Source organism: Semicossyphus pulcher, unplaced genomic scaffold, assembly GCF_022749685.1.
Source record: "Semicossyphus pulcher isolate SPU_LCO1_2020_fin unplaced genomic scaffold, fSemPul1.0.p SCAF_7, whole genome shotgun sequence".
Classification (NCBI taxonomy): domain Eukaryota; kingdom Metazoa; phylum Chordata; class Actinopteri; order Labriformes; family Labridae; genus Semicossyphus; species Semicossyphus pulcher.
Genome location: NW_027211748.1, coordinates 6,100,181 through 6,124,841, shown reverse-complemented (window position 1 = coordinate 6,124,841; position 24,661 = coordinate 6,100,181). Strand labels below are relative to the sequence as shown.

At 42.7% G+C, this 24,661-nt stretch overlaps 1 protein-coding gene across 1 annotated transcript; it reads right to left on the bottom strand.

The window, feature by feature from the left end:
- Positions 1–19,581: 19,581 nt before the first annotated feature.
- LOC138611199 (complement factor H-related protein 2-like) lies at positions 19,582–23,198 on the bottom strand. The gene is made up of 5 exons (XM_069684172.1): positions 23,141–23,198; positions 22,863–23,054; positions 21,960–22,139; positions 21,648–21,839; positions 19,582–19,943 (listed from the first exon to the last, which is right to left on the bottom strand). Exons 1-5 carry the CDS (start codon positions 23,196–23,198, stop codon positions 19,582–19,584), a joined length of 984 nt encoding a protein of 327 aa, XP_069540273.1.
- Between the last annotated feature and the right edge of the window lie 1,463 nt (positions 23,199–24,661).

The following is a 24,661-nucleotide window of genomic DNA, read 5'->3' as shown; positions in this document are numbered from 1 at the left end:
GCTTCCACAATGGAGGCTTTGACCACGGTTCATTCGATTCTATGTCCCCAACCTCCCCTGGGACTTTGGGACTCAGACTTTGTGGACAGGGGCCTCACTACACTGTTAGGTATACCAGGTCTGTCTGGCAACCTCCCCCGCAATCTGATCCAAGTCACCACCAGGTGATGATCAGTTGACAGCTCGGTTCCTCCCTTCACCTGAGTGTCCAAAACATAAGGCTGCAGATCTGATGATATTTCCAAATTCCAGTGATGAACACTTATCGACACCCCAGGAAATACCTCTAAAATACCCTGCCTCAGGGTCCTTTGCAGCACTGGTCATTTTTTAGATGCTAATTTAAAGGATCCACCGGACAAGACAAGACAAGAAGTGGTTTGGGTGTTTTTACACCTTCATATTCAGAGTTTGCTTATAACAAATATGATAACTTAAGTATCCTGTTATGTCAAACTCAACCAGATGTTTTCATATATGGCTGAAAAATCTGATTTACAATCAAACTTTACTTTTCTTTAAATGATTTTAATATTTTCAGAACAGATAAAGCAGGTAAGGGAGGTGGCGTTGCAGTTCATGTAAAGTCATCACTCTGCTTTTGTACTGTCATCAGTCTCAGTTCGTAAATATTAGAAATGTATTTCCTTAAAAATGTAACTAGGGCATAATAATTCCATTAAAGTAATTGGTGTCTATAGACTTCCTTCTGTCCCATCAGAGGCACTTGTAAAACATGCTGAAATAAATTAAGCAATTATTGGCCATTGGCCAAGTAATCACACGTGGTGATTTCAATTTAGACTTTCTTACCACAGTTTCTAATAATCTCAAAGAGCTTTTTTTGAAATATTAATTAAATATTCATTAATTTACATTGCGCTCGCTCTAACCTTAAGGACAAGTCAAGCTTAATTGATTAAATATTACCAAACAGACCAGAGGATTATCCTGCCTCTGGGCTTCTTGACCTTGGTGTTAGTGATCATGTGCATTAGATATGTTAAATAGAGCAAAACTAAGTTGCACATAGTGGTAAGAAGACACTGGCCAGGCATTTGCACACAACCTTTACAATAATCAAATAGCTGACACCCTAAAAATCCCTGACCCTGAATTGGCTGTATTATACCTGTGTGCTTTAACAGGGTTTTGGACGCGGATGGACCTTTTAAATAGACAAGAACAAAATGTTCTTCAGCACTTCTTGGTTCTCAGCTGAGCTTTCTACATTATTTTATTCAAGGAACAAGGCATGGACTTTGGCTAGATCCACCAAAGACCCTCGTCACTGGCTTTCTTTTGGACATATAATATAATAAGCCAAATTTGACTATTATCTGCAGTCCTTCCTTAAATAAAACTAACAATACCTTACCTACCTTTGTTTTAAATGGCCTACATCAGATAACTGATACTTATGCAATCTGCACTGCTTTTAACAATCATTTCACTTCATCTGGTCATCTATTTGATAGCCTTCGCATTGATGACAAAGGTTTCTCAGAAGAACAAAGGCCATCTTCCGACAGGGGGGACAAACAGGTATGTTGTCCCGCCCCTGTCCCTGGAGGGCCCTCTAATTTTAAAAAACAAAAAACACTTTTGGAATATTTTATCAAAAATAGATTTTTGTGAGACATTTATATATAACTTGTGAGACTCATAAAAGCTGGATAACTTTTCTATTTTACAATTTTCAATGAATGTGTGATGGTCAACAATTTTCTCTCACCTATTGCATTTAAAATGGTTTGGTCAGACTGGTTGCCATAGCAACGTAAATGTTTCGCTAAAGGTTAGCTAGTGAAGTGTCAAGATGGCCAGTCATCAAAAATCGGGAGCTCAAAAAAGAAAAGAAAAGCGAAAAATCGAGTTCAACATTAAACATCTGGTGCACCAACAGCAGGACACCATAAGGTGGAATTATTCAGATATTGTTGTTGTTGTTGTTTATGTTGAGTTTGGTTTGGAGTGTTACGCATAGTGTAAACGAGTTTTGTTTAGATTCTAATATTCATTTGAGTTATTCGTTTGTGTGTGCACAGTTAAAAGACAGGTTGTTTAACACACTGGCTGCACTTTGAAGAGGCTATGATTTCATTAAATGTATTTCTGACATTGTGATAGACGTTTAATCTGCTTTTGATACGCTTGTGGGATCATCTTGTCCCGGGTCTGGGTGAGATCCACGGCGGTGCTGCCTGTATCCACTGGGACAGTAACTGATGCCCTATGCAATATCGATGTACAGAATACCTCAGGTTAGACAGAGTGGAGCCATTTACTCTAAAACTCTCAGCACAGCTTATCAGTGAATACATAACTCATACGTTCAATCTAAGCATTACTTCTGCCATCATTCCAACAGTCTGGAAGACTGCCTATGTTCTTCCTCTCCATAAAGGTGGTTGCAATTTTTGATTGGAATAATTAATGTCTGGTTTCAAAACTATCATGTCTTGCTAAGGTACTTGAGTCACTTGTCAATAGTTGAAATAATTTTTATTCACACATTCCATACAGGATGAGCTGAGGAGCTGGACTTGGACACTGATGATTGGTCTTGTTGCAGTTTTTTTTTTTTTTTCATTTATTTATTTTTTCTTTTCTCTCCTCCCCTTCCCCCTCTACTTCACTGTTATGTAATTCAACAGTATGATATTGGCCCTGAATATAACATCCTGGAACATAAGAGGTATCAGCTCCCCTGCCAAAAGGACCAAAATATTGAACCATCTACACAAAATAAAATCAGACATCTGTTTATTACAAGAAACCCATTTCACAGAGGAAGAGTCTCGGAAACTCAAGGCCAGGTGGATTAGCCAGACTTACCATTCAACTTATACCTCCAAAAAATGCGCCGCTTCCACCCTGATTAATAAAAACACTCCATACTCTCACAAATCAACTATAACTGATCCAGAGGGCATTTCATCATCATCAACGGCAACATAAAAAAAAAATTGCATACACAAAATTGCATACTATGAGATGAGAACGCATGACATACTCAATTTGACGTCACGGTTAGTATGATTAGTATGATAGTATGCGGTTTCCTACCCTTCTGTGCCAGTTCATTGAGTCTATGTCCGTGACCTGTTGTCCTTTCCCCTGTGAATTGGTTCCTTGTGTTTCTACCCTGGGTTACCTTCGTGCCTTCCCTGATTTCCTCGTAGCTCCTCATGTTCCCTTGGATTATCTGTTCCCTGAGTTTGTTTGTAAGTTATTTGCTCTGCCTTTTTGATTTTCCTTTTTTTGTCTTTTGTTGGATTTTAGATTTCGTTTTTGCCTTTTGTTAATTAAATCATATCTAAGTCTGCAGCTGGGTCCTCACCTTTTTGGTTAAGCCTCAATCCGTGACAACCTTTCAGAATTCCCATATCATTCTAGGAGGTGATTTCAATACTGTATTAAAGCCGGCTCTGGATCACTCCTCTATTTCAACCTCCCATAAACCTCTTCACTCTTGATCCACAATCAAACAATACATGTCAGAATGTGGACTGACGGATATCTGGAGACTACATAACCCAGACATTAGATAATTTTCTTACTACTCCTCATGCCATAAATCATACTCTCGCACTGACTATTTTCTCATCAACAACTCTCTCACACATAGGGCCGTCCAACATAGTATCATTATTTAAGACCATGCCCCTATCACCCTCAAATTACTAACAGGAATTCACCCACATTCGCCCACCGAGATGGCCCTTTAATACCTCACTCCTGAAAGACCCGGACTTCACCAAGTATTTTGAACAGGAATGGGCATCCTTCCTAGAGACCAACAACATCCCTGATATAAGCACAAGTTTCTCTGGGAAACAGCAAAAGCAGTTTTAAGAGGTAATATAAAAGCATACTCCACAAACACAAAGAAGAAACGACAAGAGAACATTTTCTACAGCAGGAGGTGAAGAGACTACAGACATGATCTACAAAAAATGACTTAAAATTAAACATCAACTCAATAGTCTTCTTAACAAAAAAATAGAATACAATCTTCTCCGACTCCGACAACAAAAATTTTGAATTTGGAAATAAATAATCCCTAAATCCCTAAACCCAACAAAGACACCACACACTGCTCTAGCTACCGCCCTATATCATTCATAAACACTGTTTGTGTTTTATGTTAAAATTATGAGCAAAACACAATAAGACTGGAATCTTTCATTTATCACTTGTGCACCCAGACCAGACTGCTTTCATAAAAGAGAGACAGTCCACAGAAAACATGCGACGATTATTCAACACAATTCATTTATATAAAACCAAACCGGACACCAAAGAAACTAATCATTCCGCCATTATTCTAACACTGAGTAGAAAAGGCGTTTGACAGGGTAGGGTGGCCGTTACTCTTCACCTCCTTAAACCATTTTGGCTGTGGCCCATACTTCACTAATTGGATTAAGACCCCCTATAATACCCCTTCAGCATCTGTGATCACTAATGGACCCATTTCTTATTCATTTAACTTAAACAGAGGTACTAGGCATGGATGCCCGTTGTCACCATTACTCTTTGCACTCTTCATAGAACCGCTCGCCTCAGCCATAAGAGAAAATGGCAGTATCTCAGGTATAAAAACCAAAACACACCATCATAAAATCCGCCGATGACATCTTGCTTTACTTAACAAATCCATCAACATCCCTCCCATCAGTCCACAATCTGATTAGCAACTTCAGCAAGGTTTCGGAGATTCTACCTCTAAACCATTTTGACTGGGATGCTGAGGCTGGGGACCAACCCTACCAGACCACTCCATCCATTAAATACCTCTAAATCCATGTTTCAACAAACCCAAATAATTTATTCTATCTCAATTTCACCCCCCTACCATCCCATCAAAGAAGACCTCGAGAGGTGGAATAAACTCCCACTCTCATTAATTGGCCGCATCTCCACTGTCAAAATGAATCTATTTGCCATGACCCTTGTTATCCCATCCTTGGGCTGGTTCTCCTCCCTTAATTCAACCGTGAACGCATTTTACTGGAAAGGCAAAAAGCCCAGGATCAAATTAACAACACTTCAAAAACCCAAACAACATGGCGGGCTCGATGCACCAAATTTCTACCATTACTTTCTCTCCCACCAGCTGCAATATATCTGACACTGGACAAACAAATCTCCAGTGATATTCCAATCCACCACATTGCACACAAATCGGTTAAGATCCATGGCTATCTCAAATGCAACACCATAAATACAACTCTCACTGCCTGGTGGAAAGCAAATGAAATCTCCTTCCACTCTCACTCCAATCTGGCATAACCCCATGTTCAAAATCAATAAGGAACCCATCAACTTCCTCGTTTGCAAACAGAGAGGAGTAACCAGCCTGGGGCACCTTTTCAGCGGCAGCTCTCATGTCCTTTGCTCTCTCAAAGAAACATACAACTTACCCCCACACTGTCAGTACCAGTACAGACAGAGGCAATAAAAAAGAACATTGATATCCATAATTTTCACAACTTCCCTCCTCCATTATAAAACTAAGTTCATTCAAACCCAAAACTATCACAAATATACAAACTCTTTTCCCACCATGACAATACTATCTTAATACCAACACACAAATGGACATCCGATCTGAATGTAAATGATAGTCATCAATAGACAAACCATATGCAACAATACAGTCTCCATGTCATACAACTCGAAAACTCAACTAATTCAATACAAGATCCGACACAGAGTACAACGTGCACCATATGGGCCTCACAGACAGCAACGCCTGTACAATATGTCCCACTGCAGTAGACAACGACTTCCATGCATTCTGGCTCTGCTCACCAGTTCACCGGTTTTGGTCGGATGTCATGGGTCTGTCCGAGATCCTCAGCATCCCCCTCTGTCTCTCTCTTGGGCAATCTCACCTCACTCACAATCCCACAACATCTACAAACTTTCATCCTGATAGCATTAACGGTGGCTAAGAAAACCATTTTACGCAACTGGAAAGACAGAACTGAAGTATCAATAAACCACCGGCTGACTCTGTTAACAGACCACTGCAACCTAAAAAAGCTCACACTGACCCTACAGGACAATCTGGTCCCATTCAACAACACCTGGGGAAGAAGTTCCAACAAACCCTCAGTCTAACACCGGACTGTGGTTTGATTTACTCTGAGCAGAGAGTCGCTTGCTTTTTGGTTTCAGAACAGCTGATCTGAGTTAGTTCAACCAACCCTGAGTAGGTTCAGTCAGAGCTAAGTGTGCGCATGCTGACTATAAAAAGCCAGCATTAATGGAGCCCCGATACCACGATTCACCATGGCAACGTCACACCATTGGAACTCAGGCAGTGTTACCGTTTCAAACTTTCTTCTGTGTGCTGTGCTCGCACGGCTAAATGTTCACAACATCAGTGAGATACTACTTAGTTGGTGCTGTTTTGTCCACAGTGTTGGTGGCTTTGCTAAATAGAATTAGCTGTAGATTACTGTTCACAGTAAAAACACTGATTTCTGCAGGTTTGATGTGTATCTGCTTCGATAGTGTTGGTGGTGTAATACAACGGCTGCGGTTGTTGTCATTTCATGTTTTTACATCGTGTATATCTGGCTCCTTCAATGGCTGTGGTTACTAGCCTGCGTACCCGATAGCCTCCTCCGCAGGGAGGGCTTTGGAGGCAGGACTGAGCTCTGCGGAGAGAGAGAGGGGGAGGGACCTGGAGGTTGTAATCTTTCAAATTTTGAAGCAAAGTCCGCTCTCTTCTCCATCTTACCTACTGCAGCTTTAACAAACCTGGGGTTTTCACTATACCCGCTTTCTGAAATGGACACCTGGGGCCTCATGTACAAAGGGTGCGTACGTACAAAAACGTGGCGTACGCTCTTTTTCAGGCAAAGTTCAGATGTATCAAGAGTGAAATGATCGTGGAAATGTGCGGTGCCTCACGCCAACTTCATGGCTGGCGTACCCACGTTTCTACAGCTGTTGATCCTTTGGCGACACTTAGAGGTGATGCTGGGAAATGTGAAAACAATTAGTCCTCAGACTGAGTGATGTGCACATCAGAGACACATGAACAATTAACACTGATGAACAATTACCACACCCACGTGTCTGCAATTACATGAGTGGATATAAAAGCATGCGCAAAGTGGTGCAAAAAATACAAAAAACAATGGCTGCTTTAGCAGTATTAGAAGACATTGTAAATGGTGCGATAAGAGGAGAGCGTGTGTTCAGAGACAGAGATGATTTACTGGCACATGACGACAACTGGCTCATCAACCGCTTTAGGTTCCCGAGGGCAATCCTCCTGGAACTGTGCGCAGAGCTGCGGCCGGCCTTGGAGCGCAACACAGTGAGGAGCCATGCCCTGCCTGTGCCCATACAGGTGCTGACCACACTGGGGTTCCTAGCAACCGGGACATTCCAGAGGGAGCTGGCCGACCGATCGGGACTGTGCCAGTCGACCCTGAGCTGAGCCATGCCAGCCGTGTGGGACGGATTTATCCGCATGTCAGACAGGTATATCAAATTCCCATACAACGCAGTTGAACAGGTAACAACAACATTGAAGCGCAATTTGCAGCGAGAGCCGGTTTTCCTAATGTAATCGGAGCTATCGACTGCACACACATTGCTATAAAAGCGCCATCACATGATGAATTTGTATATGTCAACAGGAAACATTTCCATTCGATCAATGTACAGATCATATGTGATGCGCAAATGCAATTAAGCAACATTGTGGCGAGGTGGCCTGGTTCAACGCACGATTCATACATTCTGAGTAACAGCATGGTTGGGAACAGACTACAAGCTGGCACTGTGCGTGATGGGTGGCTTCTTGGTGAGTACATTTATTGGTGTAATTGTCCTAATATTAATCCCTGTGATGCGCATTGAGCATGTGTGCCCCAAATTCTATCCCGTCTTCACAGCATCATTACTAGTCAGTGGTTAAAGTTAGTGACTCGTTGTTTTTTGCTGGTTAAACTACAGCTTAAGATCTTTCTAACAAGCCCCCGATTGTCTCTGTGTGCAAAGTTCTCATGTTAATAACCCTGTGCGTAAAGTGGGCAATGTCTTAATCAGCCTCACCTTTTCCCCGGCGCACTTCTGCACTAATTTGCAACAATAATGTGTGATCGATTTACATAGTGTATAAAATTAACGAATGGAAACTGTAAATCCAGTTTACTTTGTCTGCTTTCAATTGACCCCAGGCGAACGTGGCTACCCACTTAAGAGCTGGCTGATGACCCCTCTCACCAACCCTCAGACTGACCAAGAGCAGAGGTACAATGACCTCCGTGGTTGCGGCATACTGGCGCCGGAGACGCCGCCGACGGTGGAGGAATCCCCCGAGTCTGTGACGCCGGGGACGCCGGGGACGGTGGAGGAATCCCCCGAGTCTGTGACGCCGGAGACGCCGGGACGGTGGAGGAATCCCCCGAGTCTGTGGCAGGTGGCTGCGACTGCGTGTCCTCTCCTGTGTTTTAATAAATTGAGTAATCAAACATGAGTCAAAGTCTTTGATATCCTCTTTGATATGCTGGCATGTTTAAATTTAAATTCAAAAGATTTCAAACAAAATAATACCATACATACAGCATTTACGCATGAACCTCTATCTTTTAGGGCTGTGAGCAGGCTACTGTATGAACACATTTGTTGTGAGTTACACAAATACATAGGTATTTACCTTTGGGGTAATCAGAGTCACCCACATGTGCTCCCACCACCCCTGAGAGAGCAGTGTCACCCACAATTGCGGCGACTCTCTGTTGAAACGGGGTGGGCAGCTCTTCTCCTGTCCCCCCGCCTGTTTTGGCCACACTTTGGCGGTGGGCAGCCATCCTCCGCTTCACATCCACCTTGATGTCAGACCACTTCTTCTTCAATTCTTCTTGTGTGCGCTTCTCTGACCCCACAGCTTTGACAGCCTCACACACAGTCTCCCACTCACTCCTCTTGCGTTTGCTGCTCATGCCGGAGGACAGCGTGCCAAAGAGCACATTTTTGCGCACCTCTACATCAGCGAGTAGTGCCTCCAATTCACTTTCTGTGAAATTCTTTTTTTTCCCCGTCTTACTCATTCTTTTTTTATTTTCTGAGTCGTGCAGAGAGGGGAATCTCAGGTGCAGGGCTCATTTAAATATGATTTGCGTATTTAAATGGGGGCGTGGACAGGGAGGGGTCGGGTACTCCAACATGTGCGCTCTATTCCACGTTGATTGGGATATACAAAGGAAATGTGCTTGGATTCATGCGTGCGCACAGATTCATACATCTGGATATTTTTGTGCGTACGACGTTTTCTGGATTTGAGCGTTCGCCAGGTTTCAGTAGGAAGTCCACGCAAGTCTTTGTACATGAGGCCCCTGGTCTCTTTTCCTGCAGTTCATTCAGAGCCGATTCCTCTTTACACCATCTCAACTAGATCTTCCCAACTCCAATCTAATAACTCAAAGTAACCCACTTCTGTTTTTTCTTTTCCTCTTTCTTTTGGTGGTGTTGTTATTTATGAAATGTCTCTGTACTTTTGCTGTTTGTTGTAAATACTTCTGTTTTTGGTTTGAAATAGTGTGATGCAGATATCAATAAAGATTTTTTTGTAACTCATGCAGTGTACATTTGAAAATAATTACATGTCACAAATTAAGGTTCTTCAAGAACCTCATTTTAAAAATATATATTTTTAATTTAATTTGTTTTTAGAAACAAAGAAGTTGTAAATCAGGCAAAACCTGTAAAAAGTGGATTGGTAAAGACAACACGTAAGAGAAACTGTTGCACCTTAAAGTTGTTTCCTGACTTTTTCTTGGCATTTGCACAAAATTAAACCTTGTGTGTCACGATCTATAAAATCAACATTTAAACATGATGGATGTTTGTCATTAATTTGTCCTGTGACAGTCGGCCTGCCTCTTCAGGATGTTCCCTACCTGAGAGGGCCTCAACCCCCTGTGACCCCCGAGACTGTGAACAGGATAAGTGGGGAACCAATATTGCATGTATTTGTTTGGGGGGGAAATTTAGGCACAAAATCACTTTAAAAACAAAAATAAAGATTTTTTAATTACAGTTAAAGAATTTATTTTTAAGTCAGTTCATTAAACATACATCATACTTATCATAATATGATGAATATAATGTATCATATTTATGTTATGTTTGTAGAGTTAAATGTCCCTACGTTATGTGGGCATTTGTGGACTGATATGAAAAGCCAGAAATGTTTTTTTAAAAACCCAGCAGTGTGTCACAGAAAAACAAAACATTGTTGTCTGTCAACATCTTCCAGGTTGGATATTTGTTTTCAGTGGGTGATGAGCAAATCCAGTGGCAGCAGAATCTTCCTCTTGGTTACACAGCCTTAGCAACTATTCTGGATACAAGACACAAGTATTACAAACAAGAAACAATGGAGATATAAGTAGTGTATATATATGTATGTATATTTAGCAGAAGTATTTATAAGATGTAAGTAGTGCTTCCAGTGAGACACTTTGTATTCACACTATGTTGTTACATTTCAGAGTGTCCCTAAAAAAGGAGATGTAGGAGTAACACTCACCGTCCTTATTTGAAACCTGTTACAACCTGAAAACAGTCAGAGACACAGAGGTGAATCATTGTGCACAGCGTCAGGTTATTCTAACTAACAGGGACACTCTTAATAAAAGCAGAGTTTGTTCCCTCATTCTGGGTTTTATGAAGCCTTTTGTGACTCGATGGGGGAGATGCTGGAAATCTGATAAGTTGCTTGATTGATGTGGCTTGAGTAAGCGTCTGTTGGGGCTAAGACTATGAGCTCAAAATAGAAAATATGTTTTTTTGCTTGATGCTAGAGTCTTAGATTAGCTCAATCAAGATTAGCTACTAGCTGAAAAACACGACTGCATCACAGATATAACTGTTGGAGGTTGAGTTGCATTGTGGGTAATATAGGTGACAGGTTTGACAAATAAAAAGAATGCGTAGAAGGTAAAAGATGATATCTGTTGTTGTCCTGTGTAAATTCTGCGCCTTTTTTTTAAAGCTAATAAACACATTATATCTTGAGGAGTTTCCAGTCTTTATGCTAAGCTAGGCTAACCGGCTGCTGGCTGCAAGTTTATGTTGAGAGTGGTATCTATCGACTCAAGTAACTTTTGACATGCGACAATATATTTAAAAGCATGATTTAGAATCATTAAATATTTCTTCTAACTGATATTTTTAATAAAGATTTGTCAATCAAGTGTTAAAAATGTGTTTATTTGCTAGATTTCTTATATTTGGTGAGCGACTTTGTTGGAGTGATTTCCTATGCACATCAGCCAATAAGAAGGGTATGCACTAAAGTAGCACAGCGATGTTTTGAAATAAGCTTTTGTCCCTTTATTGTGATTTTAACATGGTTCTTCATTAATGTACACTGCTCAAAAAAATTAAGGGAACACTTAAATCAAACATCAGATCTTGATAAATGTAGAATTCAAGTTGAAAATCTTTACTGATGTGCATTGTATAATTTGTTGAGAATAAAATGATGGTCAGTGGAAACCAAAATCATCAGCCCATTGAGGGCTGGATTCTAAATCACACCCAAAATCCCAAACCCAAAAAAATTAAATCACAGGCTGATCCAACTTGCGTGAATGTCATCATGGCAACTCATGATGTGACTCAGTAGTGTGTATGGCCCCCACGTGCCCGTATGCACTCCCAACACAGCTGGGCATGCTCCTGATGAGTCGGCGGATGGTGACCTGGATCAGGGCATCAGTGAGCTCCTGGACAGTCTGTGGCAGTACTTGGCGGCGTCTGATGCACCGATACATAATGTCCCATAGGTGCTCAGTTGGATTTAGGTCAGGGGAGTGAGAGGGCCAGTCAATGGCATCAATGCCTTTCGTCATCCAGGAACTGCCTACACACTCTGGCCACATGAGGCCGGGCATTGTCCTGCACCAGCAGGAACCCAGGGCCCACTGCACCACCATAAGGTCTAACTATTGCTTGGAGGATGTCATCCCGGTACCTTACAGGAGTCAGGGTACCATTGGCTATGACATGGAGGTCTGTGCAGCCCTCCAAAGAAATGCCTCCCCAGACCATCACTGACCCACCGCCAAACCGTTCATGCTGGATGATGTTAGAGGCAGCATAACATTCACCACGGCATCTCCAGACTCTTTCATGTCTGTCACATGTGCTCAGTGTGAACCTGCTCTCATCTGTGAAGAGAACGGGGCGCCAACGGCAGACCTGTTAATTCTGGTGTTCTCTGGTGAAGGCTAATGGAGCTGCACGGTGCTGGGCTGTGAGCACAGGTCCCATTAGAGGATGTCGGGCCCTCATGCCACCCTCATGGAGTCTGTTTCTGTTTGGTCAGAAACATGCAAGCCAGTAGCCTGCTGGAGGTCATTCTGTAGGGCTCTGGCAGACCTCCTCCTGTTCCTCCTCGCACAAAGTAGCAAATATCGGTCCTGCTGCTGGGTTGATGCCCTTCTACGGCCCTGTCCAGCTCTCCTCGTGTAAAAACCGGTCTCCTGGTACCTCCTCCATGCTCTTGAGACTGTGGTGGGAGAAACAGCAAACCTTCTTGCAGCCGCACGTATGGATGTGCCATCCTGGAGGAGCTGGACTACCTGTGCAACCTGATTGGGCTGCAGATAGCGCCTCATGCTACCAGTAGTGACAAGGACACTAGCAGAACACAAAACTAAAGAAGAATCAGTCAGGAAGTATCAGGAGAGAGCAACTGTCTGTGGCCACCACATGCAAAACCATTCCCTTATTGGGGGTTGTCTTGCTTTTGCCTCTCCATTGCACCTGGTGTCTCTTTAATTTGCACCACAGCAGGTGAAATTGATTCACAATCACTTGTGCTTCCTAAATGGACAGATTGATTTCCCTGAAGTTTAACTGACTTGGTGTTATAATGTGATGATTAAGTGTTCCCTTAATTTTTTTTGAGCAGTGTAGATTCCATGTAGCTGAGGGAGAGGACTGTGTTCCAGTCTAGCAAGGTATATTATTTTGTTTTACATTGCATACATTTTTGCATATTTATTACTTTTAACCCACATTTATTCTGTAAAATGCTTTTGTAAAGTTTGCATTTGTATATTAATTTACCCTGGTTTCTTTTAGTTGTCAGACAAAGACACCAGAGGAGCCAATCACTGTTTTTCCCGACGTATTAGCTTTAATTAATTTATTGAATGGACATTTTTTCTGTTTTGTTTCCTGTGAGGCTTTTACTGTGTTAAAGAGAGACTGAGTAGCCATTTTCTGTGTTTTGTAATGTGGTTTAAGTCACCTTATTTTGCTGTGAGAAATTCAAGTATTGTTTTAATTCTGTTTGGTTTTGTTGGTTGGTTCATAATTTGTGAAAAAAGGAAATAGTCACAATACATATATGTATTGTGACTATTTCCTTTTTTTGCATGGCTCTAGTCTCCCTGAAGTCCAGTTTAGTCCCACATTGGTTTTCTTTTCTGGTTCATTTATTGTTGATTTGATTTATTCATTAACCATTTAATCGCTCTCTTAATTGGGCCCCTTTTTTAACTCTTTTGTTAAGTCAAACCTTTTTACCCTAATCATTGCCAATATAATTTCTATATTTGGTACAGTGGCCTCTGTTTCCAGTTTATTCTTGTGTATCGAATATCACTTGGTTACATAAGTAAAGAGTGATCTGATGATCGAACACTATGATTATGTGTTTTCGACTGTCTTCAAAACTATGTAGCAGATAGTTAGCACACACATTCTGTATGTAAGCTGACAAGGAATACAGAAACAATATAAAAAAATCTGACAGTACATTTTTTATTTTAATGGCTTATTCATATTTAAAGAGTTACTTACATCTGGAAAGTGTTAGTCGTCCTTCAGTGCACTGGCCCACAGAATAATTATCAAACTGCCACTTGTCCAAACATGTAAATTCCATTGTCTCTCCATCTTTAATATATTGAACTCCAACTTTAACTAAGTCTGGATTCTCATCAGTGTTCACAGTACAGTAGACAGCTGCGCCAAAGAAAAAACCTTGTTAATTTTTTTCCCCAAAAACATCTTTAACAGACTTTTCTAATGGACGTGTTTTTACCTGCGCAGGTGGGTACTTCTGACCATGTGCCATCGTCATAACACAACACCGTCTCTGGACCCTCTAGTTTGTAAAAAGTATTACAGCTGTACTTCAGAAACCACTGCTCAGTTCGCAACACACCGCCAAGAACACTGGGAGGATTTCCACAGTTTATGACTGAAATAAAAAAAATAAAAAGGTTTCAGGAAATAAACATTCTGTCTCTGGACCCTCTAGTTTGTATAAACTGTTATAGCTGTACTTCAGAAACCACTGCTCAGCTAGCACAACATCAGCATTAGGAACACTGGGAGGATTTCCACAGTTTCTAACTGAATTTAAAAAAATAAAGAGTTCATCAATGGAATATTTGACCGCAGACTTTAATTTCTTCTTTCTAAGATGCAGTGGACACACCAGTTATTTTTATGCATTCCTTCAAAAATGGTCCAAAATGGCCTACAATGCTTTCTAAAAAGTATTGTCCTTTTAAGGGGCAATTTTATCCCCAATTTCTGACATTGCATTAACATTTTTATGTTCTTCAATCACATGTTTCACAAATCAGAACCTACCACTAACACGCCGTTTCCCTCCACCAGCAGGTGTAGTGTGTCCCCCACCTGCAGAGCCACCATGTCCAGTACCTGGTCTGCTGCCTAAGTGGTATAAAGAAATAACATTATAAATACAGTATATACACCTTAATACTGTATGGAGAGATTTAATATGTGGATATACTCATTGACATTTAATACATGTAAGTAACCTACCATCACCTGCAGGTTGAGTCCCTCCACCAGCAGATGTAGTGTGTCCCCCACCTGCAGAGCCACCATGTCCAGTACCTGGTCTGCTGACTAAGTGGTAGAAAGAAAGGACATTAGATATAAACACCTTAATACTGTGTGGAAAGATTTAGTATGTGGATATAGGTCTCCATGGTTGAATGTAGAGCAAACTCAGAGCAAACATCACTTAGATCAGGCAGTTCATCAGAATCAGAATAATTAAGTGGTGGTAATGATGGCTACAGCAGAGAAGGATGATGATTCACCCATGTATTCTTGACTGCACTCATGCATTGTATAATTCAACAGTGTTTTGAGATCTTTTTAAAAAGTAGTTTGAATACTTAAGTATTTTTTAAAAGCAATTACTCCAGTACTTTAACTCAAGTAATATTTTGACAAGGCAACTTAGTCAAGTAATGAAGTTGAGTACTTTGTCCACCACTGGCAGTCAAGAATACATGGGTGAATTGTCATCCTTCTCTGCCGTACCACCACTGAATGAACTGCCTGATCTGAGGGACAGTTGCGTTACGTTCAACTATGGAGACGAGTGAGGTACAGGTATGCCAACACCACTAAGACAAAATACATGCAGATCTACCTGAACACAGTTTACTGTCTTTCGGATTTTAGAAAAGAAAAGAGAATGAATCAGCCAACATCAGAGCAAAGTAAATTTATGTTGTTACTACCTTACCCCTGAAAACAAGTTACTTGGTTCCAACAAGACAAACAGGCCGCCAACATGTTGCCAGCCTGAACAGAAAGGGTGACTGTTGATGAAACTAAACGGTATCCGGTATTCTCTGGATTCATGATGCTCCCAAAATGAAGATCCTCAAGGATCAGAAAAAAGACAGCTGTCTACAATGAGGAAATTCTAAAGCAGAAATCCTGGCAGCTGCCTTGTCATCTGGTCAATCATAACAATAAAGCCCGCCTGGTGTTCAACTGTTCATTCCAATCGAAGGGGATGTGCCTAAACAATCAGCTGGAGCTGGAGCTGTGTGGCGCTTTAGCTGATGCTCACATAGGCCAGCTCCTGAAGAAAGAGCTTAGTTTCACTTTTGTCAGACTTATTTGTGGACAAATTTCACCACAGTTCTTGAACAGCTGCAGTTTGAATCCTGCTGCTTCAAGATGTTTGTGGGTGTTAGAGTGGCTGGAATTCAAGAGCTCACAGACCTTTATTCCTGGTGTGATGTGGCATCTACCAAGAACCCTGCAGATGACATTATGAGGGGGAAACCCTGGCTGACCTGTCTCAGCCTAATTGATGGAGTAAGAGGCCTGCTTTTCTTAGGCAACCACATGACAGTTGGCCTGTGTGGCCTTAACACACAGTACTCTCAGACTCCACTGAGCTCAGAAGTCTCAGTCTTTTATGTCCTGACAACCATTCAAACTGAAAGTCAGCAGTTAATCGACCTCCCTGAGGATTCCTTGTGGAAGGACCTGGTACAAGTGTAACCAGGTTATTATTAGGAGTTATTTATTTCCATATCTTCCCTTAGTTTTGTATGTCGAGCCACCTGACGTCATTTTTTACCTGTCCAGTCACTCCCTGGGCATGACGTCACTTCTTCCTCCAGTGTGTAGCTTCCAAATAAGGAAGATGCCAGACCATTGCCAATTGCTTACAGCTACCCGCTACACTTTACATGCGCAGCCTGTGGGCTGTAGACAGTAGTATGCCTTTCTCAGCATCAGATGTTTTGTGCTTTTGTCTCAAAACAATCCTACAGGGCAAAAGGAATGCCTAAGAGAGGTAAAAGCTGTTTGCTTGCCCGTGTTGACTTAATATAACTTATAGTTTTATAACTAATAGCATGTGTTAACATCAGGTACAGATTCACCCCGAGTTGAAGGAATCCTGAATTCGAAGCCTTAAGCCCAGTTCAGATCAATGATTCACAACGCAATTCACGAGTAAGGACCACACCCTTAATGAGATACATTTGGACCATTTATTACGATAGAATGTGAAACAATTTGAATAGGAGGATAATAATGATAAATGAAGATGGCTGCTGTGTGGGGAAGGCTTCATTGGGGATCAGTGGCAGCTCCCAAGCTGACGGACCCCCAAAAGCTTCCATAATGATGGAGATAAGACTGAGCTTTGCACGATATTGAAGGTTGGTGCGGAAGTAAAGCTGGTAAGCTTGAGTAGACCAACAACCAATGGTCTTAATCATGTGGTCTGGGACCCCTCGGCTGGAAGCTGTTGGGGCTGCTCCAATTCAGAATGAGTGGCCAGATAATAAGTAAGGGGAGATATCAGATGAAGTTAGAACCAGCTTGAAGTGTGCCGGAAAACGAGAGCGAGAGAGACAGCGATAACATTGTGAAACCTTGAATATGTTCGGTAAGGGGAATAAATTGATGGCTACTGATAGACATGTGAGGTGGTGCATGAAAGGCATGAGTGCGGGGAGTTGCTTCGACGTTATTGAGGATGATGACGACGGCAAGATTGTCAGATCAAACAAATTTTACAAACGGATAACGGATCCAAACAAATTGATTTTCTTCTCCACTCAGGTCCCCACAGGAGGGCAGCGATAACGACCGGATATTCGATATTTCAAAAACAGCAGATGATGGTTGAAGGGGTTTTTGTAGAAACTGCAGAAGCTCGGATGGCCATTTGGCAGAGAACCACTTGGAGGAATCGGCATTGAGACATGGCACAGCCGGAATCATTGAAGTTATTGCAAATCGAGTGACCCAATTGCAATACCAGCCTGCCCTTTTTTTTCCACTCCTTGGGGTAAAGGCATGGAGGCGGCGAAGCTTGTAGCTTCTGGATCGACGGTGAGTGATGGAATGGTGGAAGAAAGGCGACTGAATGTGGAGGGCCAGCTTTGGTTCTGTAGTTTTTTGAAGGGAATGGTGCAGGCGGTGGCAGGGTGAGCCAGTGACCCACATACGTGGCAGCTGAGACCAGAGCGGGCTGCGAAAGTGCGGTAGTAAGCTCTTGATCCAGGCAACCCCAGGAGGTGCCCTGATTAAATTGCTGCAGGCGAGCTGCTGCATTGGAGGAGAACTGGACATGATACTGGTAGAAGCCCATGCCGCCAAATCGGAGGTATAACTCAAGGACCAAGGAGAGGTTATCATCAAGCTCCTGCCTATGGGCTGGGTGGATGGAGCAGATGACATCTCTGTACATGGAGAAGGCTTAGGCAAACTCCACCGCTGTCAGCTCCTTGGATCGAGATGGGGCCTTGGTGCACATGATCAACCGTTGTGGCTGTCGAGTAGGCGCGGTTGAGAAGGTTGGTCGAGTGAGGGAAGAAGCAACTCCACAAGGTCGATATATTTACCAGTCAGGATCTGATGTCGAAGGTGAGCTGCAACAGGAGATGGTTTAAGAGGAGGCTGGTTAGCTGGAGGGACGGCTGAAGCCAAGGAGAACTGAAGACCGCCTGCCGGCGGGATTATTGCGGCCATTGGAAGAGTGGATGGCATGATGAATGAAGACTGGTGGGCGCAGCCAGGTGTGGGTGCCAATCCAGTTGGCAGTGATGATAGTGGAGGTTGCAGGGAGGAGAGAAAAGGGAAAGAACCTGGCAGCACGATGCCAGTAGAGGGTGGCGGAAGCGAGTGGGAGGAAGAGGCGGTTGGGAGAGGACCTGGCAACCCAGTGCCGGGTATAGAGCAGTGGAGGCAGGTGAGAAGAAAAGGCGGCTGGGAGAGGACCTGGCAACCCGGTGCCAATAGAGGGTGGCAGATGTAGGGGGGACGAAAAGGCAGTAGGGAGAGAACCTGGCAACCCAGTGCTAGTAGAGGGTGGCCGATGTAGGTGGGAAGAAGGGGCAGTAGGGAGAGAACCTGGCAACCCAGTGCTAGTAGAGGGTGGCCGATGTAGGTGGGAAGAAGGGGCAGTAGGGAGAGAAACTGGCAACCCAGTGCCAGTAGAGGGCAGTGGAGGCAGGTGAGATGAAGAAACAGTAGGGAGAGAACCTAACGACCTGGTGCCTGTGGAGGTTGGTGGAAGCCGGTGGGAAGGAGGGGCAGAAGGGAGAGAACCTGGCAACCAGTGCTAGTAGAGGGTGGTGGAGGCAAGTGGGAGGAAGAGGCGGCAGGGAGAGGACCTGGCAACCCGGTGCTGGTATAGAGCAGTGGAGGCAGGCGGGAAGAAAAGGCAGTAGGGAGAGAACCTGGCAACCCGGTGCCAGTTGAGGGCAGTGGAGGCTGGTGAGATGAAGTAGTAGTAGGGAGAGGACCTGGCAACCCGGTGCAGGTAGAGGGTGTCCTAAGCGGGTGGGAAGGAGGGGCAGAAGGGAAGGAAACTGGTAACCCAGTGCCAGTAGAGGGCAGTGGAGGCAGTTGAGATGAAAAAGCATTGGGAGAAGAACCTGGCAACCCAGTGCCAGTAGAGAGCAGTGGAGGCAGGTGAGATGAAGAAGCAGCAGGAAGAGGCCCTGGCAACCCGGTGCCAGTAGAGAGCGGCAGACAAAGTTGGGATGAAGAGGCAGTGGGGAGAGAAGCTCGGTGCCACAGGTTAGGCCAGGTTGAGGGAGGGAAAGGTTGTCAGAGTGAAGCAAACCTGGCAACCTGGGAGGAGCCTGTGCATGCTCCGCCGACATGTGGCTACGGAAGTGGCAGCTTGCTTTGGAATTGTTTGTCGCTGAAAGGAGTGTGTAAAAAGTTCAAAGAGTTTAACCTTGTTGTCGGAGCAGTGGTAGTTGATTCCCCTCTCCTCTAAAGCTCTTTGGAGGCCCACAACTGTCCAGTCGGAGATGGCAAACTAGAAGGATCCTCCGGGAGACCGGATTGGAGTGTGCAAGCGGGACCGGTGGCTATGAGCTTGGCGCAGAGCTGAGCCTGCGTCCCTCGCAGGTCGCTGGCCACGGGGGGCCACGACGGAGTGGGCGGAGGTGGCGGAAGGAAGAAAAACGTTGTCCCTGCTTGCCCGACTGGAGTGGAGTGGGCCAGTCGTCTGCGGGAGGAGCTCATTGTCGGAGATGTGGATGGCGGGGTCCCTGGAGCGATCACCGCACCGAATCCCTCCGCGTCGTGCCGCAAGCTGACGTGCGAGGAGTCCGAGGCCAGGCTGAAGAGCTCTTAATCGGACGGGGTGAGGGACAGGAGGTCCGGGTGGGAATGATCCATGGTAAGTCAAAATTCGAAGGTTTGCGTTTAGCAAGTTCGATGTTCTGTGGTGTGCACAAGAAACGAGAACAGACAGGTGGGAAAGGCTGTGATGCTTATATAGGCACATGACAGGAAATGAGTGACTGAGGTATGGTCCTGCTCCTGAACTTCAGCTAAAACTTCATCTCCATCAAAACAGTTTTAGAATTTTGCAGAGAAAATTGCAGTGGTGTGAACTGGTTAGTTGCAGAGCGTCTGAAGCCGTTGCGTGGAGTTGCAAAAGATTTGACTTGTTAAATCTCCAAATGCAGTTTTAGAACTGAATGATGTACCTATTTCACTTAAGCCAATCAGGAAACAGCATAAATTGGCGTAGGCACCTGTCTCTGGTGCTGCAGTAGCGAAAGACAGCTCCAGATCCTCTCTTTCCAAACTCTCCGTCTTCAACGTTTATTAATCAATGTTACAGCTTACATTGTGAGCATGTCACGGTCACTGTCATCCTTTTCTTTTTATAACGATAACTGAAATCCAGCTAGTTAATTCATGTAACCTGGGCCTAATTCTAACGTTATAGTATTAACGCAGAAGTAGTGGGGTATGTCAGTGAGTCATTGCTATGGAGACGGTCAGCTGTGTCTGTGTGCGTTGCGTTGCTTTGGTGTGAACGGCCCAGTTTTAGAACATTTATGATCAGATGTCAGGGAATTTTTTTGGCAGTTGCATCCAGCCTCGTTGATCTGAACTGGCCTTTAGGGATACGCCTCCTCAGATGTGGCTTACCTTGACCAACATGCTACTCATGGGGCAACGTGATTCCACATTATCTCAAGTTACTTACACTCCTGAGTCCATGATGGGGTGGTGTCAATGGTACCAGAGTCAAATCATAGCAGATCAGTTCTGGTCACAGTTCATTCCCATTTCCCTTCCCACTTTACAATCACGGAACAAATGGCTAATTGAGACAGATAACCTGAAAGAGGACATAATGGTCCTTATTATGGATCCTCAATTGCCCAGTGGCCCATTGGCCAGATTGTAAAGTTCCATCTCAGTCCCAATGGAAGGGTCAGATCAGCAGTTATTTTGATTCAGGACCGTATCTACACCAGACCAGTTGCACGCCTTAACCTGTTACCGTCATTGCCATCTTGAAAACCTTCAAGGAATTCTGTTCCCAGTCACAGCAGCTGAGCTCCTGTGGATGTGGTTATTGTGAATTCACTCCTGCTCCCTAAATGGTAGCATACGGTGATCAGGACATTTTACAAGTTAATGCCCTTGCTTCCTTTGCTTGATGAAAATTGCTAGCAGGTGTGATTCCAGCCCCTATATAAGGCTCTCAGCTGCAGATCACTCTGCTTACCATCAAGCCATGAGCTCCTGAAAAGGTGCCTATGTTCATTTTTATTTAACTTTAACTTAAAGTTTGTTATATTTTGAGTTAATTATTATTGTGATTTAATCCAGCTGTTAGTTGTTTATTTGGGTTTATAATATTTAGCTTGCTCAGTGATTCTGTATTTTTTTGCAGAAAGATGGTTTTGGATGGAAAACAAACTTTTAAATCTACTTAACAAATAGATTTAAGGGGAACATAATTTTTGCTTGAAACAACAACATATTAGTCACTTTCATGCCAATTAATAGTATTTTTATTTTCTGCTTACTGCACGTTGGGCCTTCAGTCCAGTTTCCAGACATGCAGAAGATGGATTTCTTGCTGTCTGCTCCTTCTACAGTGAATCCATCTTCACATTCATACTGCACTTTTGAATCAACAGCAAACACCTCCTGGTACCTGCGACCAATGATGACTGCATGGGGGATTTTAGGGGGCTCACCACATGCATAGAGACTTTCTGTAATTAAGAAAATAAATCATGAATAACAATAAAAAGATGACGTGATTGTTGCAGTGGCTGACATTAGTCTAAGATTTATACACAGATATATCTGGTTTACTGGAGGAACAGACTTACTCTCACAGACCGGTACAGAGGACCACGTTCCATTTAAACATATGGCCGTGTTATCCAAGTTTTTCAGTTCATATCCTTCATCACATGTTATCCGTATTCTGTGTCCCTGCTCAAACCAACCGTTTGAGTTTTCAGTGTGTCCTGCATTGGGGATTGTTAGTGGAGTGCAGGCTTTTTCATCTTAAGAACAAAGAATAAAACAAAACTTTTAGACTTCACAGGATTACTTTTTGAATAACTTATATTCAGACTTTCTAAATATGAATTAAAAACTACTCGTAACCCCTCACCGCTGATTTCAAGTTGGGAATAGTTCATTTATCATTTATCGAAGACGTTTCATTTGACGTTTGTTCACGTTTAACTGAACTTTTTAGTATCCTAAAGATCTTACACTTCACACAGATTCACAATTAGGAAACAAAATGACACAACTTCTGTTTCTTTCTTTTGTCCTGCCGGTCATGGAACCCCATTTCAAACCATCATGTTATCAATAAATGTCATTATAAAAAGGGTAAAAATTCAAGCATGCAGTTTTTTCCGCAGTCATTTGGTTCAGGTTAAGCAACACTTAATGTGTATTTTTGACAAATATTCAAAGTAGTGACTGTAAATGATCCATAGGCTTGTAGACAATATAAAGAGTTTTATTCAGTGCTAAAGTCTTGTTTCAGAGACCTTATTTACATTTAGAAACTGGATTGTGAGGCCTCTTTTAAAATGTTGCATTTAAATGAACAAAAGCATGATGCAGAAAAGCAAAAGGCCATTTGATGGGGCCTATTTTCTTTTAATCAAATCTAAATATCTAAGCTTCTGATGTACGTATTAAACAAATTGTTGACTTAATTATTGAGCACAATACACGACATTTCATGCCAGAATTTATGATAAACTTACCAATACATTGTGGCTCAGGAAACCATGTGCTGTTTTGACATTTGCTTGAAGCCCACCAACCCTCCACTGCTGGTTTAAGTCCACTGTCACAGGAATAAGTGAGTGTGGTTCCCTCAGAATAAGAGTCTCGTTCAGGGACAAAATAACCATCATTCAGATTCGGAGCACGACAAGGCTGAGCTGCAATCTGTGCTGAAATACAACAATAAACAAAAGTACAAATTAAACATATTTAACGCATCAAAGTGTTTCTAAGTGATAGAATTTAATGTTCTTACCATGCAGCACTCCTGGAAACCAAACCAGGAGAACAAATCCGAGATATCTCACACACATTTTGTCAGGAATTAAATCACCACGACAAAAGCTGAGCTAACAACTCAGTTCACATTTAGTTAATAATTGTCGTGGGCATTTCCCCCAACATGTTAAGAAACAGTAAACATTGCGCCGACTTGCTGTCATCGTCCTGTTGCTCGGAAGTTAAAACAAACATACGATAACAAATCAGATGACTTACATCTTGCAGAGGTATCTTACTCAACTGAGATTCATATGTAAACAAAGTACACAGATCAAAACATCGTCAATTTGCTGTCAAATGTTCACTTTTATTTCAAGATTTCTTTTCCACCTTTGCACATAGTTAAAAAGTTAATATTAAACTAGAAAATGCTGCTCTTGGTTATTTATGTTTGTTTACTTGGGAAAAGACCAAAAAGATTCATTTGATTTCAACAAAAACCTGCGAGACTGTTTACAGACCAGATTTCAAACTGATGACTCAGACTGCGGATCAGAGGTCAGCATTATGAAATACCCAGAACACTTCAAAGGACAGACTTAAGTAACAGCTAAGAGACATTTGATTATGTAGCAAAAATCAGACAAGGCATCATGTTAGCTCCAAGTCAGCGGATATTCTCCTTATAATAGTACGGTTTGATTTAAGTCCCAGCTTGGAATCTGCTGAATCCTCACGTGCTCTGCAGCTTTTAATTCAGTCCTTAACCTGGGCCTTTTTACGAAGGACATTTTAACAGAAGGAGGGTGTAAACAATAAAATGAAAGATGGGGTCTTGTAGGATCACTGTCAAAAGCTATTTGGACACTTGAAAGGAACAGAAGCATTGTTCATAACATAACACCTTTATTTTTCCTATTCAGTTCAAAAGGTCGGCTGTATAAAACACCTGGTGTAATCAAAACATTATACTAAAATGGATTGATAAACAGTCTTGTTGGTGCTCTTTGAGTTGACTTAATGCCTTAAAAAAAATATGCAGTCAATAATTGATCATCTAAATACAAATCGAGGGAATAAAAGGATTAATTAGCAAATGCATCTGTCATTATATTATTTCTAACCATGCTGAGGCTGGCATGGCTCTACTGATGGCAAATTCAGTCAGTCCACTTCAGTTCAGACTGGAGACAGCCATGGTCTCCGGAGGATGGCGCAAAATGACTTTAATGACCCCTGAATTTTTTATGTCAAAATTTCAATTTTTTAACACTTAGTTTTATGACCAAATGTCTAAAAGTAATATATTTCCCATCATTAGAAATATGAGCTTATTATGAATCTTTATCATGCTAATATGCTATGCTAAGATAGTTAAAGTACACACTCACAACACAGTCTCTTCACACTTCTGCCCTCAGGCAGGCGCTACAGGAGTGTGAAATCCAGGACAACAAGAAACAGCTTCTACTCACAGGCAGCCATCAGACAGCTGAACAGGAGCATCACACACTGCCCCCCTCGCCCTCCCATTCAATCACTCTCACTTGAACAG

Coding starts and splice junctions, on each gene's coding strand:
- LOC138611199 (XM_069684172.1), bottom strand. CDS start 23,198: ATGTGTGTGAGATATCTCGGATTTGTTCTCCTGGTTTGGTTTCCAGGA. Junction 21,840..21,959: donor CTCTGTACCGGTCTGTGAGA/GTAAGTCTGTTC, acceptor TCTTAATTACAG/AAAGTCTCTATGCATGTGGT. Junction 19,944..21,647: donor GACTGAAGGCCCAACGTGCA/GTAAGCAGAAAA, acceptor CGTCCGATTAAG/AGCTCTTCAGCCTGGCCTCG.